Source organism: Perissodus microlepis, chromosome 23 (assembly GCF_051167445.1).
Source record: "Perissodus microlepis isolate ML-2025 ecotype Zambia chromosome 23, ASM5116744v1, whole genome shotgun sequence".
In the NCBI taxonomy this organism is placed as follows: Eukaryota; Metazoa; Chordata; class Actinopteri; order Cichliformes; family Cichlidae; genus Perissodus; species Perissodus microlepis.
Genome location: NC_140482.1, coordinates 28,556,848 through 28,575,089, shown reverse-complemented (window position 1 = coordinate 28,575,089; position 18,242 = coordinate 28,556,848). Strand labels below are relative to the sequence as shown.

The 18,242-nt window shown below is 41.5% G+C and overlaps 2 protein-coding genes across 6 annotated transcripts in view; both read right to left on the bottom strand.

Annotated features, from left to right (window-relative positions):
- Positions 1 to 8,863: 8,863 nt before the first annotated feature.
- Positions 8,864 to 12,957, bottom strand: gfi1ab (growth factor independent 1A transcription repressor b). Its single transcript, XM_084920790.1, has 6 exons — positions 12,219 to 12,957; positions 11,500 to 11,688; positions 10,631 to 11,010; positions 10,174 to 10,311; positions 9,863 to 10,028; positions 8,864 to 9,685 (listed from the first exon to the last, which is right to left on the bottom strand). The coding sequence occupies exons 1-6, from the start codon at positions 12,421 to 12,423 to the stop codon at positions 9,507 to 9,509; spliced, it is 1,257 nt and encodes a 418-aa protein (XP_084776916.1). The 5' UTR covers positions 12,424 to 12,957; the 3' UTR covers positions 8,864 to 9,506.
- Positions 12,958 to 14,980: 2,023 nt separating this feature from the next.
- evi5b (ecotropic viral integration site 5b) overlaps positions 14,981 to 18,242 on the bottom strand; it is a 46,401-nt gene continuing 43,139 nt past the window's right edge. For 4 of the 5 annotated variants that reach the window (XM_084920785.1, XM_084920787.1, XM_084920784.1 and 1 more), the window contains one exon: positions 14,981 to 16,867. In XM_084920785.1, the coding sequence (XP_084776911.1) occupies positions 16,592 to 16,867 (276 nt within the window). In that variant the 3' untranslated portion in view covers positions 14,981 to 16,591. The remainder of the gene's footprint in view (positions 16,868 to 18,242) is intronic. The other variant, XM_084920788.1, reaches the window with a different exon arrangement.

Below are 18,242 nucleotides of genomic sequence, written 5' to 3'. Positions count from 1 at the left end.
GTACCTTTCTATAAACAGCTTAAAACAAGCAAGCCTGTGTTGTAAACAGTTGAAAAATATATCTGAGAGTATCTTGTGACTGTGCATCATGGGAAATCTTCATAGTCACTAGTGGGAACTTGGACAAATTTGACACTGGGGTAAGAGACTGTTGTCTGTTGATGTTATACTAAAGAAATCCATCAAGATTTTCGAAATGATAATCAGTGGATAAAGGGAGAACTAAAAGCATCACAGGGGAAGAGGAAGCTAGCTTGCAGGTTAGCAATCAGGTTAGACTGATGCAGAAAAAAGAAATCAGGCTGTTTCTCAGCAGGTGTAAAAATATGTTTAAGCAGAAAATGTCCACGTAAGGTCCTGTGAAAATGTTCTTTTTGGCATGACTGTGAACTGATCTTGGTCACAGTGCAACATATTGTACTGTTGTATAGTAACTGATGAACAGTCTTGTATTCAGCATTAGCAACACTGTGGTTTAATCAAAGCTTCCCAGATTGACATGGTGTGAAAGACTCTACTTACTCTACTTTTAATTCTTTAACCAATTAAAATTACAGTTTTGTGGTCCAACATTGATAATTGACAGTTTTTTTAATACTCTGTCATATGAACATATTTCAATCAGCACTAATATAAGATACTGAGGTTCGTTCTCTAGTCTTAAAAACATTTTTTTCGCACAATTTAACGCACATCTTAAACTGTGTAACATGCAAGGATTTGTTGCAAGTTCCTCACAGCTTTACCTTCCACCCTCCATCTCAAATTCTCAGCCACGTAAAACCTTTTACGACTGAACACGAATATCGTGCGCACATTAAAAGGCTGCACAGCTCTGTTTCTTGTCACTTGTGTTCAGAAGATTTCTTTTTCATGCGTTTTCTTTCCCCCCAAAGACAAGAGGATCTTTTGTTATCAGAACCTTTTAACCAAAGTGGATCCTTTTAACGTCACCTTCAGGATTCATACGTTATTAGACATGACTTCAGATGAAAGACAAAACCAGGCCAATGAGGTAAAAGTGTGGTGTAGCAGCAGATACAGTACAAGGACTGAACACAGCTTCGTTTTAGTACCGGTGCGGAATATGAGATCAGTTGTGTAAATCTGCCCAGAGAGGAGGGGGCTTGTGACCGAGCTGCAGCAGAGCAGCTTTTTTGTTTCTGAGTGACAGCTCACATCCAAGTAGTCTAGTGATATGCAATGCTAAATGAGCCGGATAAACATGTCTTTAAATGAGCGAACAGCTTTCCCAACCCTCCTGCCCTTTTATCAAACCAGCGGGTCCCCAACCCTCCACCCATGCACACACACCCGTCCCTTCCTGACCAGCCCCCCCTTCCTCACCATCACGGCCTCACGCTGTTCAGGGCCCCAGACCTTCAACAGAGCCCGGCTAATGGAAAGCTTTCAAGGCGGCGGGAGAAAAACGTCGGCTTTCATTTGGCCTCCACCATTTTCTGATGCGAGGAGTGTGTAGGGTTTTTTTTTTGTGTTTATGTGGTCGTGGCTCAGGCATCACGTAAACACACAATCACCTAGGGACGTGCCTTTATAAACAGGCCTGGAAACTGAAAACAACAACACCGTCCACGCCCTCCACCCCCCATCCACACGCATGCATGCACGTAAACACACACACCTGCATAAAAAAAAATGCTGGTTGCCTATTTTTATTAATTTAACACTGGTGTTAGAAATGCATGTCGTAAACTCAATTTATAAACAGCTGGATAAAGTGTCTTGAAACTTAAATGATTCAATTTCTGTAATATTTCTAAAATGAACAAAGAGCTAGTGTAAAGAAGCTGGAAGAGGTGTAAAATGATCCAATCATCTATTTCTAGTTTTGAACAGCATGTAGTGAAGGTAAGGCCAAAGATTAATCACAGTAATCAAGACAAAACTAAATGAAGACATTTCAGTAATTTGACCAGATTGTTTTGGAGTATTACACAGTACTGTGCAAGTTTTGAGCTACCCCTTATTTCTTTATATTTGCCACCAGTGAAAATGTGACTGTCAAGAAGGTAAAGAAACAGGGAGAAAATCCCGAGATATGCCAGATTACACTGGACTGAACTGGACTGAAAATCAGTGGCAGCAGGTCTTATGGAGCGATAAATCAAAACGTGATATGTTCGGCTCAAATCGTTATCAGTATGTACAGAGGAGGTCAGGAGAGAGATGTGAAAGCTTCTCTTTACCACTATTTACCATAGCAAAAGAAAAACAAGATAATCCCTGCTTATTAACCATAAAATAACAACACTGCTGATCTCGCCCTGTAAAGCTACTCTCTGGTTGTAGTTTCTGACTCTCAGTCACACCAACGCCACTGACTTGAGGTGCATTCCCAGGAATTCCATGCATTTTCCAATTTTTTTCAATTACATTTTTAATATTCACAATATTTATTAATTAATCAATTTTCTTTGGTTGTTTTTTTCCCTTTCCTCTCCTATCTATCAATTCCAGTGAACCAGACCGAACGAAAAGAGCATACTCACCATACTCCACATTCACACACGGACACTTCTTCTAACCTCTTCTACCAGTTATTGATGACCAGTATTCTACCAGTATTTTTTCTTATTTCTGGAAATGAAAGTCTTAAAAAAGATTGCTGTAGGTTCTGTCATGGTCAGGTCTCTTCTCAAAGATGTGGGGGTTCTTTGGGTGCTGGGGATTTGGGGACGTTTGCGCATGCTTCAGCACATCACTGCACCTATTTTAGATGTTCCTAGACATGTATAAAGGAATGAAGGGTGGATCAAAGCTTGTGTACTTTATAAAATTGGATAAAATTACATTCAAATGTTGCACAATATGAGTCCTGTGTCTGATATAGCCGTCTTCTTCGACCTATAGACTTCACTACACCAAATTTTGCATGTCTTCCCTTTATCTGCTGGCTTCTTTCTGAGGGCTGTGATTTCCTCCCACAGTTCAAAGATGTGCATGTTAGATTGATTAGATTAGTTGTGGGTCTAAATGTAAAACCAAACCACCATATAAATGTGGCTTTGAGAGTGATTGCGTCTTGTAGCGTAGAGCGCTTTGACTGGTCAGTAAGACTAACTGAGCGTTATACACAGTCTCAGTCCATTTCCATTCTCAGAAACTGTAAGTAAGCGTGTCTCCTTGTTCACTAACACACTGCAAAAGTCTGGAAGTGTGCCTCAGCCACGGCTGGCCTTCCACGAGGAGGAAGCTTGTTAGCCCGAAGAGGCCTGCTCTCCCTGCACATGTTCGGCCTGTCAGCTGCCTCACTGATGTCTCTTGTTATTATTTTCCTCTCATTCTGCTGCCTTTTCTTTGCACAGTCATGAATAATTTGTGTCTACGCCTTGTTGCTTGATGACAGCTGTGCAGTTGGTTTGCAGTCTGTTTTTCAGATCAGGTGAATAATGAATAAGCCTATGCAACAAAAGAGCTGTGTTCTATATGAGCCCTGCCTCTCTTCATCTGCCCCAGCTTACTTGGCGTGTCAACCACAGGTAAGCAGGAATGTGTCTCTGATGTTGAAACTTTCCCAAATTAAAAGTGTAAACAGAAGAAAACGGTTTAATTTGATATCTTTTAATCTCCCGTGAATTTTTCCGTGTGCGAACATCTTAATCACTGCTTTTTCACCAAAGCTTGCTGTCAGAAATCCTGCATCGCTGTCAGCTTATCTCACCTTCGAACTCGTCAAACCTGTGTGAAATCTGCTGAACAGCGTATGAAAGCAAATACCGCATTATTATGACAATATACACAACAGGTCTGCTCACCCTCAGGGAAATAATCACGTTTGTTCTCTCTCTCTCTCTCTGTCTTCTCCCTCATAAAAAGTAAAACACCGTTCGGCAGATGTTTTCCAGATATTGTCAGCTGCGTGGGTGTGAGCTTTATATTTCTTAATCTGTGAGGCGCTTTATATAATGCTTTAATCGTTTCTTTTCTTCAGTCCCTCAGGTGACATATCACAGTTGTAAATCAAAAGTGGTTCCAGCTTGCTGACCTGGGGCAATGTCTCCTATATCTTTTCTTAAGCTTTATTTCAAGAGTTTTCTGCCTTTATATGGTACAAAATTAAAAGAGTGGTTACATCGAGCAGTGGTTCCCAAACCTTTTCATCTGATCAGCTCCAAAGGCCTTTCAGTACTTAAGAATCCATCAACGGCAATGTAGCCCCTCAAATATGCTCATTTTAACCCATCGTAAGCATGATCTGGACCACTTTCTGCTTACCATTGGTCAATTATGGCTAGTGAACTCTCTCAGACATTTTTCTATAGTTATTGACTTACTATGTCAACCGTTTGTTCCCTGTTTGTAGTTACTCCTGCATTTGACAGCTGTTCATACCGTTTAAAGCCCACAATCATTTATCCATGCTTTCAATTAGTAATGTAAACTTTTCTTGACATTTCTAGACTTTTTAAGCAGTTTGAATAAATTTTATGTTCATTTTTAACTCTTTTAGAAAGTACTTCATCATTTGATCGATGCAATGCAATACAATGCATTCATAACATATTCTCATTTTTGCATTTCTTTCAGTTCAGGTCAGTTACATTTTGCTAATATAGGACAAACTCACAACACCAGTCAATTCAAAGGTCGTTATAACATAATGCGAAGATCCTACAATAACACAGAGCAAACCGCAACAATCAGACGACCCCCTGTGAGCAAGCACTATGAACAAGAAACAGCGGGAAGGAAAAACTCTCTTTTAACAGGAAGAAACTTCCGACAGAGCCAGGCTCAGGGAGGGGCGGCTATTTGCTGTGACTGGTTGGGTTTGACGGGAGGAATAAAGGACAAAAAGACACACTGTGAAAGAGAGCCAGAGATTAATAATGACTTAAGATTAAATGCAAAGTTGTGCATACAGACAGGCTGTGAAAAGAGGTGAGTGAAGAAGAAATAGTCAGTGAGAGTCATGGGAAGCCCCAGCAGCTTAGACCTATTAGCAAACGGCGAGTTCAGGGTCACCTGATTCAGCCCTAACATTATTCCTTATCAAAAAGGAAAGCTTTAATTCTAATCTTAAAGGTAGAGAGGGTGTCTGTCTCCCATATCCAAACTGGTAGCTCGTTCCACAGATGAGGGGCCTGAAAGCTTCGCCCTCTATTCTACTTTAAGAAACTCTAGGAACCACAAGTAAGCCTGCAGACTGAGAGTGAAGTGCTCTAATCGTGTGATATGGCACTATGAAGTCTTTAAGATAATATAGGGCCTGATTATTCAAGACTTTGGATGTGAGGTGAAGAATTTTAAGGACTTGATTCTGGATTTAACAAGGAGACAATGAAAATTAGAAGAAAAGAAGCTTATATAGGAGAAATATGCGCTTCTTTTCTAGTCCCTGTCAGTACTCTTGCGGCAGCATTCTGGATCAACTGAAGCATTTTAGAACAACATAGTCTACAGCCTACAATTAAGAACTAGTTTTTCAGCATCACTCTGAGACAGGATGCTTCTGATTTTAGCGATAATATGTAAATGTAGGAAAGCAGTCCTGCATATTTGTATAAAATGAGCATTGAAGGACATATCCTGGCCAAGGTAATGCCATCCACAGTATCTTGTTAGACACCATGTTTCTAAGATTTTGGGGGCCGAGTTCAATAACCTCAGATTATCTGAAATTAGAAGCAGGAAATTAGAGTTCATCCAGGACTTTATATCGTTAAGACATTCCTGCAATTTAACTCATTAGTGTGTGTCATCCGGCATCTACATAGCAGTGAAAATGTATGCTATGCCTTCGAATGATACTGACTAAAGGAAGCATGTATAATGTGAACAGAATAGGTCCTAGCACGGAACTCTGTGGAACTCCATAATTAGCCTTAGTGTGTGAAGAGGCCTCTCCAGTTATTTTAACAAATTAGAAACTAGATATAATTCAAACTGCAGCAGCGCAGTACCTTTAATACCTACAGTGTGTTCTAATCTCTGTAGTAAGATATTGTGGTAAACAGTATCAAACGCTGCACTGCAGTCTAGCACTATAAGAACAGAAAGGAGTCCACTGTCAGAGGTCATGAAAAGATCATTTGTAACCTTCACTAAAAGCTGTTTCTGTACTGTGATGAATTCTGAAACCTCACTAAAACTCTTCAAATAAATCATTCCTCTGCAGACAATCCATTAGCTGTTTCACAACTACTTTTTCAAGAATTTTAGAAATAAAAGGACGGTTGGAGATTGGCCAGTAATTATCTAAAACAGTTGAGTCAGTTGATGGTCAGTTTTTGAGTAATGGTTTATGGTAACTTCACCTTAAAGGCCTGTTGTACGTACATTAATATTAATCTTAAATTGATCATATTTAAGATTGCCGCATTATTAGATGGTAAGACCTTTTTGTGCAAGCCTGTAGGAATGGAGTCTATTAGACACATTGATGGTTTAGAGGAAGTACAGCTATATTTCCTCAGTGTACCCAGCGGTTCACATTTTGTTTATTCAGACATGTAGAGAAACTTCCTGTCAACCACCGCACTCAGTTTGGGTAAATCAGAGCTTCCATTATGAAGTTATGGGAGTTCGGGTGTAGCATGTCCCATACAACTTGGCTTTATTTTGAAGTTTTTTCATGTATTGATTGTGCAATAATATCTATATACTTGACCTCTTTTCAGTAGATTATTTTTATACAAAAATAATTTTTGTATAATGGGGGGGTGGGGGGTGTCATCTATCCCATAATACCCCAAATATCCCATAATACTAGCTAATAATTTGATTACATTTTTAATGTCTGTTTTTTCAGACATTAAAAATCGAAAAAAGAAAAAAAAAAATCAAACACCCGAGTCTCTCTCCCATCTTTTATTATTCATGTATAATCTCAGATTAATAATAGATCATCCAAGACCACACAAACCCAGACCTTGAACTTTCTAATTGCACAACTATGTCTGTCAGAAAAAATTAATCCAGCCATACCTCTGCATGCTGTGTGGCTGCGTGCACAGATGAGTGCATGTTTATCCACCGTGTGCACTTATGGGCCAAAATGCAGGCCTCAGACTGCAATGCTCTGATTATTCGCCCACTCAAATCAATCGAGCCGTCTCCTATTCATATTTGATATGCCTTTAGGCAGTGGGATAAAGTTTAAAAGAAAAATCTAGCCATGCACTTGGAGGAAATCTGGTCAGCCTATTGGCTCGTTTGAAGATTTTTACTTGAGAAGCTTCACTCTGAGATTGTGCTTGAAGAGCATCTCTCAAAGGGACTCATCATACAGCACTCTATGAGGTAAAAAAACAAACAAAACATCCATCATAAGCGATCTAGGTTGTTCAGTTGCTTAAACAGTTATGAGAGGAGCTCAATGTCACAAGTTCAGCTGAAGTCGACCTGCTCTGCCCAGCAGTGAAACGTCCCACCTGAGAGAACCTGCTTGCTTGCTTACTTCAAAGGTGAGGTTGGCGGCTCAGGGCTCTCTGAGTGTTAAAGGCACTGGCATCAGGCATCAGGAAATTCCCCTGTCACCAGATTCAACCTCATTCAGTCTGAACAAAAAGTGCACTCCTTTCAAGCAGCGTAACCTCTTATTTCCTTTATAGACTTATTTTAAAGGAGCTTCAGTTTTGAAGTCTTTTCAAAACTGAAGCTTTTTATTCGCCTTGAAATGTGTGGTTGCTGCATATAAAATGCATTTTCGTTTGAAAGGAATAAACGGCGTGAGTCTCTCTGCCATGTAGCTGTAAGGTGCACAGCTCCACTAAATCTTGCTTTAAATGAGCATGCCTGTTCCTGTTCTCCTTTAGTCTGTTCATCCCGGGGTTTAAAATATTCAGTATTTTCGCAGGCCTGGATGTTGTACGATTTTGAGGCAAGTGAGGCATAGAAAATCCTTGTGAGTCAGTGATTTCAATCAATGTTGAGTGAAAACGACAAAGTGATTGTTCCTCTTTCCGCCTCTTTTGTGTTGGAGGTTAAAAGATAAGAGTTTGGAAGAATCGGTAGATTAATAAGCCGACTGTTTATAAGCTCACCTAACCAGTTATGAGAGGTATTTTCACAGTATTAAACTGATTCTATCTATGGAAATAGTCTCTATGACAGGGATACCACCTGTTTCTTAAATGCGCCGTAATATTTCCAGGGAGCGTTTTTGTTTATCAGATTAAACCCTTTAATCTATTGTTTATGTAGCAGTACAGAAACTTTGACAGGGTGCTTCCCGACTCTCATTTTTCCCAGGATCACAGCTGCCACATGTGATATCTTTTCTGCCAAAGCTCGTTTTTTTCCTCCCCCCCAAATAACAGCCATGAGGGTAAAACGCATTTGGTTAACGGTTAAATCAGCTCATACTGTTTGAGGTCCAAACAAATGTCTGCAGTGGTCAAAACAAACAGTAGCCTCTGGGCAATCACACAATCACGGCAGCAAGATGGCTCAACGTCCTGGCGCCTTTGTTTTAAAGTTTACACTCTGGAACGTAAAGCTCTTATTCGATTAGATCATAGTTTTATTTCTCTCTCTCCCTGTGTGTGTGTGTGTGTGTGTGTGTGTGTGTGTGTGTGTGTGTGTGTGTGTGTGTTCGATCGAGAAAAAATCTGAAATAACTGTTGCTAATGACCTTAAATCTACCGACGCGTCTGCTGACAACAGTGACAAAAAGACGCACTGTGGAATTTTTTTAAACTTGGGTGATGAAACCCGACCTTTACTTTAATGTAATCTGTTTTATTTTTATGCACGCTTTTTCCGTTCCGTCTCTGTTTTCGTTTGGAAAAACTTAACTCATCCATATTTTTAACTGCATTGAAATTTTGATAATAATAATAATCATTTTAAAACATCAACAAGAAACTGGAATACATATTTGAAGAGAAGTAATATTTATTTGTAAACGATAGAAGTTTAAATTTGACAAGAAAATGTGCAAAATAGACCAAAGATACCAGCTTGGTAATGGAAGCGATTATTAAATCAGACAGTGTAAGGAGGCTGTTTTGCCAGCATTGCTGTAGCTGACAACAAAATCCTACGTCTGTTCTTTTGGAGAAGCGCAGATTTGCATCTGTTTCTTTATGGCTCTGCCAATCCTGTCATTGAAGTGTGACTGCTAATATTTTGGGCTTAAGACACAGACAATTTTATTATTATTGTTATTATTATCGCGCTTACATGTCATGTATTTTAAAGTCCACAGCTTATCTCTGGTTTTTTGAGCATGTAACATTCTGCAGCAGGCTGGTCTCGTTAGTGTTGCTCGTCTTCGCACTGCAAAAAGTCGCCCGTTAAACGTTTTTTTCCCTTATAAAATAAATTAAAAAACACCATCTGTCGTTGTTAAATATAGGTTCAATGCACGTTTAACAAGCTAAATGAGAGTCAGAGTCGATCTTGATCCGAAAAATGTCCTCAAGGTGGATGGCAGAAGGAGGAAAAGTCGAAAATACCGGATGTCTAAAAACGACTTCCTAGGAATGAGCAAATGATTGCTCTGAAGTCAGATTAGATTGACTCCATGGTGCCGTGTCAGTTCATTTCAGCCCGTGCTGCGTCTCCTTGTGTCTCCTCAAATCCACCTTTCTCTGGAAACCTTTGCCGCAGAGGTCGCAGCCGAAAGGTTTGTATCCGGTGTGTTTCCTGCTGTGCGTAATGAGGTTGGAGCTCTGGCTGAACGCCTTCCCGCACACCTGGCATTTATGTGGCTTTTCACCTGAAAGAGAAAAAAAGGAAAAAACATTTGATATAGGGTTTAAAAAACAAATATAATAAAAATGAACGAGAGGTATACATTTTGCTGCTTAAAAATTGGATTTTGCGCACAGATCTTTTACCTCGGTTACAGAACAATCAAAACAACAAATGTAGTTTCGTCCCTTTCTTCGCTCACCTGTGTGGATGAAGGTGTGTTTCTTCATGTCCGACTTCTGATGGAACCTTTTGCCGCAGTACTGGCATGGGTACGGCCGCGTGTCGGAGTGGATAAGCAGGTGAGTCGACAGAGTTGACGACCGCTTGAAACTTTTACCGCATATTTTGCAGTCGAAACTTCTTTCCTGAAACGTGAGCAGAGGCCTGTTTTAGTCACATTTTCGAGTCAGCGCATCCACGCTTGACAGGAAGGCGGGTTGAAAGCAAGATGTGAATCCAAAAAAAGAAAAGGGTGCAAACTGCATCTTGTGGTTTGAGGTGTGAAGATACCTGAGAGTGCACGGCCTTGTGTTGTTCCAGGCTCACTGCGTGTCCGAAAGTTTTGCCGCAGATTTCGCACGCAAATGGCCGGGTGCCGCTGTGTGATCTGCGGACGTGCACTTCTAAACCGTGGGGAGTGGAAAACACCTGAGAACAACAATGAATTGACGATAAGAACGTTTTAAAATTTGCAATAAACCATCGAAGAAAAAAAACAAATTCGATTCTGTGTAACTGGAGAGTCAATTGTTTGTGTTTTGTTCCACCTATAGAGAGGTCAGAGGTCAGCCAAAAGACAGCAGCTGCAGTGAGTCTTTGCTTGGGGCCAAGTTGAGCGGAAATCAAATTATCCCAAGTTTTTAAATTATTGGTGTTTTCTTACAAACATGCATGCATTTTATAGAAGACACTATATTAGACTGGACTATATGAAATCACAGCTCTCTTCGTTGCTCTCTGTCCTCACCTTACTGCACTTGACGCACTTGTAAGCCCCATTGATGATGAGGCTAGAGCACAGCAGATCAGACTGCGCGTTCACGTCGTGGGTTTTTCCGTGCAGGCCTGCCTCAGGAAACAGCAGAGCAGCAGCGTGCCTCCTGTAGTTACCATAGGTCTCCTCTCCCAGAGCTCGGTCTGCATACAGGGCAGGATGGGTGCTTCTGTCTCCGTAGAAACCCATCGCAGCCGGGCCTCTTTCTACCTCCATTCCCGTATGGAGGCTTGGCTGCACCAGCGGCCTCAGCTCCGGCCTGGGATAGCTGCTGCTCCAGGCGTACGGCCGGAATGGAACGGTGAAGGGCTGAGTCTCGTCCACCAGGGGAGAAAGAGATTTCTCCGAATCAGCTGGAGAGGGGAACAGATAAAAATTTAATGAAAGCAGTGAAGTGACCGAAGAGGAGCACTTCCAGGGATCTACGGGGCCTCAGAGGAATCATTGAGGGGAAAACTTATTTCAGATTCCCCAAGTGATGATTTGTGGTTGAGTCCGATTAAAATTAAATTAGATTAGATGATATCTGCTCTGATTTATTATAAAAACTGAAAACGTATTTGTGTGAAGAATAACTTCAATAGATCATTTAAAACAATCTCAGAAAATGATTAAAACAGCAAAATATGTAAACTATCACAAAGGCCTGCTTTGCTTATTTAGTTTGCCGAAACGAACATTGTATTGTATGTTTTCTAAACCATGGTGGAAAAAAATACAAATCAAAGTCTGCATTGGATCTGTGCGTCCTGGACGCTTTACAGTTTCCGCTCTGGGTCTTTCATGTGTACATGAAATGTAATCTATTGCAGGATCATCAGTATGTGTGTGTCTTTGTCTACCTGGCGAGACGGAGGGAGATGGAGGCCTCCAGAAGTCCTCATAGTCCGGGGAGCGAGGGCACAGGCTGTCGGCACAGCTCAGCGGAGACTTGGGGGAGAAATCTGCAGCGTCGCCCAGGTGGGAGTCCGGAGACAGGTCGTACCTGTCCACCGACATATCCGTGTCTTCTTCTGGGAGTTTATCTCCCTCTGAGAAGCACAAAACAAATGACAGTCAGCATCGTAATGACCGGTGACTCAATTAAAGCCATTCTTATGTTGTTTTTAAAGGGCTGATAAATGACGTCGATGGTCGCCAGTTCGGTAATTTGTCAAAACAAAACTGGATTTTTGGTGGACAAAATTAGTCAGAGATAACGTAAATTTTTCTTGTTGTAATAGTGTTAATATATGATATGGTATAACAATAAAAAATAGCGTTGTAATATGTAATAAAACTCAGTTCTGTGAATAACCCGAGATATTTAAATACATGCATTTAACCAAAAGAACAGTTTCATAATTGAATACAAAACACTACAATGACTCTTAACTGTAAAGTGCTTTTCTTTTAAAGTATTATTCATCCTACAAATTAATGGCAAGTGTTGCGATCAAAAATGTATTTTACTTTTGAAAAATACCCCTCATCCCGTCAGATTATATCAATATCAAATACAGCATTGAAAGTGTCATCTGACAAAGAGGGGAATATTGAAGAAAAGCCTCCTTTTGCATACCCGAGCATATGTGCGCCAGTATCGTGTCCAGCTTGTTGTAGTCATCCTCAAAACTTCGGGGTTGGTGATAACTGTGCGCCTTCTTACTCTTCACCAAGAAGGAGCGGGGCATCTCTGAAGCGGAACAGAACAAATCAGTGACAATAATCCAGCTGTAGAGAGCAGTCCTCCTGCGCCCGAGGCCGCTCGCTCCAAGATTTGACATCTACTGGTGTGGTGATGTTGCTCCCGAGTGCTTTAAGAGGTTTCAACCTGACAAGGGAGCATGCGCGGACTGTCGGTCACGCCTGCCAGGTGTCGTCGGACAGGTGTCGAGGCTGCTCGCCACAGCTCAGTGCGCTGTAAAAAATATCCGCCTGCAGTGTTTTAGTCAGAGCAGTGCGGGGCAGGCTGTAGGAAAACTGTCTGCAGCGGGGGCGACGTCGTCTTGCATCTTTAGAGCAAACGGACTCATTTCAGAACCCGACAGTGGTTTCCTTTCTTACAAGAAACGCAGGTGGAATGAAGAAGAGAAAAGTTTATTTATTGTTTAAAAGTACAACTTGGGACGATAAGTCTATGAGACACTTTTTGCAGTGTTTAACTTTTCCACAGCTTGGGGCTGCCGAAGTTCTCGCAGACTGCAGCTCGTGTCTCCCATGGAGCCCGTGGCAGTCGGGAGAGGTGATACAGGCTTTATCGGCGCCGTTCTCAATCTTTAAAGGGGGCAGGGGGAGAGGAAACGGGGAGACACACCCCAGGGTGCCTTGCTGGGGAGCTTGAAGTAGCACGTCGTGGTAAAATAAAGGGGTGGGAGAAACTTTGAACCGGCGGGGTAGTCTTATTATTCTTATAGGCTGCAATTAAAATTTGACCAAACGCTGCGGGTTTGCCAAGAGTGTCTCTGGTTGAGTTCAGCCAATAAAACGCTAGAGGAAAAATAATTCATTGAGAATAAATCCTCACATAAAAACGCACCGCGGTGTCTCTCTGATCAAAACTCACTGCCGGCTCCACACAGGACAAAGTGTTGTCCAGGTCTGGTGGTCACTTGAGCCCATAAACTGTTATTATGTGACAGACACTCTCCGTCCTAACGCCTGCGGTGACCGTTTCACATTACCCCGAGAGGAAGAAGCAAATAACGGAGACAGTTTGTTTTCTGTTCCCACAGGTCGAAGATTAGAGCGTCATTACGCGCTGATCAGTAAGACGGAGTCGTGCGTCCTGGTGCCTTTCATCCACTGCAGGTGTAATAAAACAGTTTTGAGACGGCATTGAAGTGAAAGTGTGATCAAAAACCTGCATTCGTTTGCAGTAAATACAGGTGGCTATCAGGCCATGTTTGCGCTTTAAAGTTTTATTGTTCGTGGCTTGAGACGCTTGAATTGCCACGGAGCCGAAGTTCACACATGCGCATTTTGGATGACTTTTCATTTCATTTCGTTTCTTCACTTATTATTTTAATATATCATCAGGTAACCGCTAGCAAATCCGCTCCGGTCAAATCCTCCACGCCTGTGAAGGTGTGAAGTTTCCTCCAAATCAGACAACTGGACGCCCAAAAAGGTTTCAGACCGTTTACACGGCTTTGGCACCAACATGTCAGTGAATGCATTTATAATGTCGGCTACATGCAAACCGTTATCAGTAAATAAAGGACAGGAAATTAAAGGACCACATGTCCCAGCTCGATTAGACGCATCACGGCATCCGGATACAGTTTTTTGGAGAAGATATGAAGCTCGAACCGATAAAAGCAGCTGCAGCAGGGCCTGCTGCCCGATAGGCAGACGGTTTCTTAACTGTAGCATCATGCCATCACGATTAAATACACGCACATAATAATAATATTAATGATATTAATAATATAATAAATACATTTAGGGATTTGATGCCGCTTTTACGCAGGATGTTAGAACTTCGCGGTTTGAAACTAGATTTGATTTGATATGCGGTTGTTTATAACCGCACAATTAATTAACTCCGTCATTATTTCTGCAGTATTCAAATATTTTCTTCTCTCCGTTGAAATTCAGCTTTAAAACGCCTCTACATGTGAACTCACCAAATGATTCACGCCTCCCACACTGCGCCACTGTATCGCGCTCTCCTTATAGTAAACATTTCAGGACGCACGTTTAAATCTGATCGAATATTTGCAAAGGTCAATCAAAGAAAAAGAAATCAATGAAATACATAAAATCAGCTGTATTCATACACCCGTGTCTGCGCAGGAGTACTGCTGTTTAGGTTGTGCTAAACTCGGGTATTATTAATAATAAATCCGAATTTTGAGATTAAAATTGAAATGATTAAAATAGAATTGATGTGGCTGTAACATCTGGCACCCGCTATAGAAATAAGCGACCTTCCACTGCGCCATGTCAAAAAAAAGGATCGCAAACCTTACTAGTCAACGCAAGTTCTAAAAATCTGAGCTTACATCACTAACAGACTGGCCTCAGTGTCCAACACAAACTCATCATCAGCATTTTGTGGGGGGGAAAAAGTCAAAAAACCAAACACAAACCTGGTAAATGTTTCAGTGCCCGAAGAGAGATGCTCTTTTTAAAATGCGGTTTTCTGCATGAAATGATTAGTAGTTGAGGCTCAACTTTGAAAACCGCGAGAAAAATCACTTCCTGAAACAGTCAATCTAAGCTAAGAATCTTCAGGGGAAGGCAGCGCTGAGACTAAACATCCCACATGTGCTGTTCAGCCTGCACGAGGAGACTCTGGTTAGAGGTTTGCAGCCACCATTACAAGACAGACCAGGCCAGGAGTTTATCAAACAATTTTATTGTGAATTCATCCCTTTCGCTCACTCTCTCTCTCTCTCTCACACACACACACACACACACACACACACACACATATATATATATATATATAACAATCTCATTTAGTTTGCAGAGTGTGCTTGACTGCATCATAGTGTGTCCATACTGCACTGCAGACTCAAAAAAAAGTGCCATTAGCTGTTCCTCTTCTATTCCATCATCAAAGAGACATTAACATCATCATCACCTGCTCAAAGTCAGAATCTTTGCTGGTTCCTGGAGACTGCGGCTGCCTCGATTCATACAGAAGTTAGTGTTCAGACATTCAGAGAAATTCACTTTTACACATCCAGGTCATGAAATGGAGTGGCTTGTAGATCCAGAACATAGGCCTCGCTTTGGTAACACTTTGCCGGTCCCGATTAGTTTCCATGTTGTGTTGTTAAGTGTTGCTTTATCTCGGCTTCATCTCCTGACCAAAGTTCTCTCAGACTGTCATCAATTCCGTGCAAATTAGTGACACTCAGAACATATGAGAGGCATCATTCAGCTTTGAGTCATCGGTAGATGCATTATGCGCTGAAGTGATTCGCCTTTTACCTCATCGTGAAAGTGAGATCGTGATGCTTTCAGAGAACTTGGTAAAACAGCAACAGTAGCTAAGAAATAAACCTGTCCCCATCTGCACTTATTAACATGCTGGCTGCTTTAAGAACGGAGAGTTCAAAAGCATCTGAAGAGGGGTGACTAGTTATTCTACCAGGAATTCACCTCCCTCGTCTCAAAAGCAGGATTTGTTATTTGTGTTAAACTACATTATATGTCCCTTTACTCTCAAATGTACAGCATATTCTAAACACCAGATCTGCATTTTCAAGTTCAAAAGGAAGTGGGGGGAAACAAACAACATGATACACATTTACATATCTACATGTACGCAATGTCACTTTGACCTTGAAAGGCATGCGGCACGAGCTAAGGCCAAAGAAAGTCATCGAGTCGTCGCTGGCTGATACAAGCGAGTTTGATACCAGGCTCTGATGAAGCTCTTCAAGACATTAGAAATATAGATATTTATACATGCGCACGCACAGCACTCATACAAATCTGCCTCTGCATGATGGACACTTAGTAGTAACGGCATCAATGCATTTCTGATGTTCATTTATAAAAAGCTTTAAAATATAAAAACATGAAGTGTGTAATATAGAGTAAAACGTTTTTATTGCACAGTCTCTTTTTCTGTGTTGTACCTAGAAGAAGCGGTCAGGAGTGACAGACTGAGATCTCCCTTCTCCTCCTCTTTGTCAGGTCTCTGTGGCCCAGTAGAGTCTGAGACGCTCCACGTGATTTGAGCCTCTACTGAGGTTCAGGCTGAGCTTCTGGCTTTACTCACAAAAACCCCCCAAAACAACAACAAGAAAAAAACTGCAAAAGGAAGGTAAAACAAACTAAATCCACGTGTGATTCTCAGGATATCAAATGATGATGATGATGCATTTCTTTCTTCAAGTCCAGGAGTCTCCTCTGAAATGGTTTGCTGGATGACCCTCTCTTCCACAGTTAGTGCTGACAGCCTCCGTCTCCACTTCAGCAGCCGGCGGGCGCCGCTCACACGGAGGTGGTCTTGTGGCTGCTGCTCTGAGGAACAGAGATCCGCAGGGCCTCTCCGTCCTCCTCCTCCTCATCGCTGTCGGTGTCCTCGAGTTTGGGGTGTAGTTTGATACGGCTCCTCTGCTGGGGGACCTGCAGGGGGGAGACCTTGACCCCATCGTCGTCCGAAGACTGGTAAGACTCATCATCCGCCCTGTAGTGGTTAACAATATGGATCCCATCAAAAGTGGGCTGATTGGCCAAGCGCCCCCTCTGTCCTTTTAAGCAGCGAATCTGTGAAAGCAAACAGTGAGAGTCAGGAGCCACACAATCCCCTACAGATCAGACTTCTGTGCCTGAAGGCAGCTGCATGAACACCAAACCTCTTGAAAATATTACAGCTAACATATTATGCTTTTCCTTATTTTCTGTCATAAATACACTGTTACAGTGGTGGATGCACACATTAAATATAGCCAAAGTTTCAAAAATTAGGTCAGCAAACATGCAAGTTATCCCAGTAAGCCAAAAGCTCCAGACTCTACACACCTGGTTTGTGACCAGGGGGCTCTACAGGACGTCAGAGACAGTGGATATCCTGACATTGTCACATGTGTGAGCACGCTCAGAAGAAAACTGGCTTAAAGGAATCGCAAACTGCTTGTTACAGATGCTATATGACCTGAGGTGCTGTGCTAAGGCCTGGATCACCTCCCTGAGATCCCCTGCTCCAATATCGTCGTGGACCAGCTCTATGTTTGCTTCACTGTCTTGTGTCTCTGAAGCAGGTTTAAGTGTGAATGATTAAAATGGGTATAGTTGTATAGACAGCTCACTAATTTATTTATTTTTTTGGTTGCTGTTATTGTACTCAGAAGGAAAGAGGGAGGAAGAAAGTCTTGGTCAAACCTTCTTTTAGCCAGGTGCAGGAAATATAGAGAGCGGATATCTAGTTCAGCACTTCCTGTCCTGTCCGCTGTTCATTGTTTACTAATAAAGAGAAATTTAAGACAGTTTTCGGATTGAATTTCAACAAATGTGTTTCCTGTGGCCAGTTTTACGTAAAATATCATATTTTTACTTAAAATATGACTCTTGCACAGCTTCCTGGACAACATGTGACTGCTAGCAACTCAGTGAGATAACAAAAACTTGACACGTGATAAGAACAAACTGTCAGTGGGAGCTGGTGACATTTTACCAGAAACACTGAAACAAATAAGATGAGATGTCCTCTAGAATTTCAACATGCAGGCACCAGTTCAACCAAAAATAAAAACAAAAGGGAACAACGCAATAAAATCAGAGCCATACTACACACCAAGAGTATACAACTGGTGAGTGTCGTGTTTGTATAATTAGTAGACATGAAATAAATATTTTTACAGCACTCACACGGAGGAAGACAAGTTGTCTCTTTTAAATTTGTAGTAAAAGCTTTTATTCACACATCTCAATATAAAATTATATAGAGATTTAGAAATGTCACCGTCCAATTCACAAAGCCTATATGCTGTCTTTGCTTCAATCTTTGATGAGTTTATTGAATGTGTGCACGAATGTGCTTTATAATCTCAACACTTAAGGTCAATGTGTAGTATGGATTTGGGACAAAGAGTCATATAATTATGTTCCATTTAAGACTGCATGGTAGCAGGAAGCACCTTAA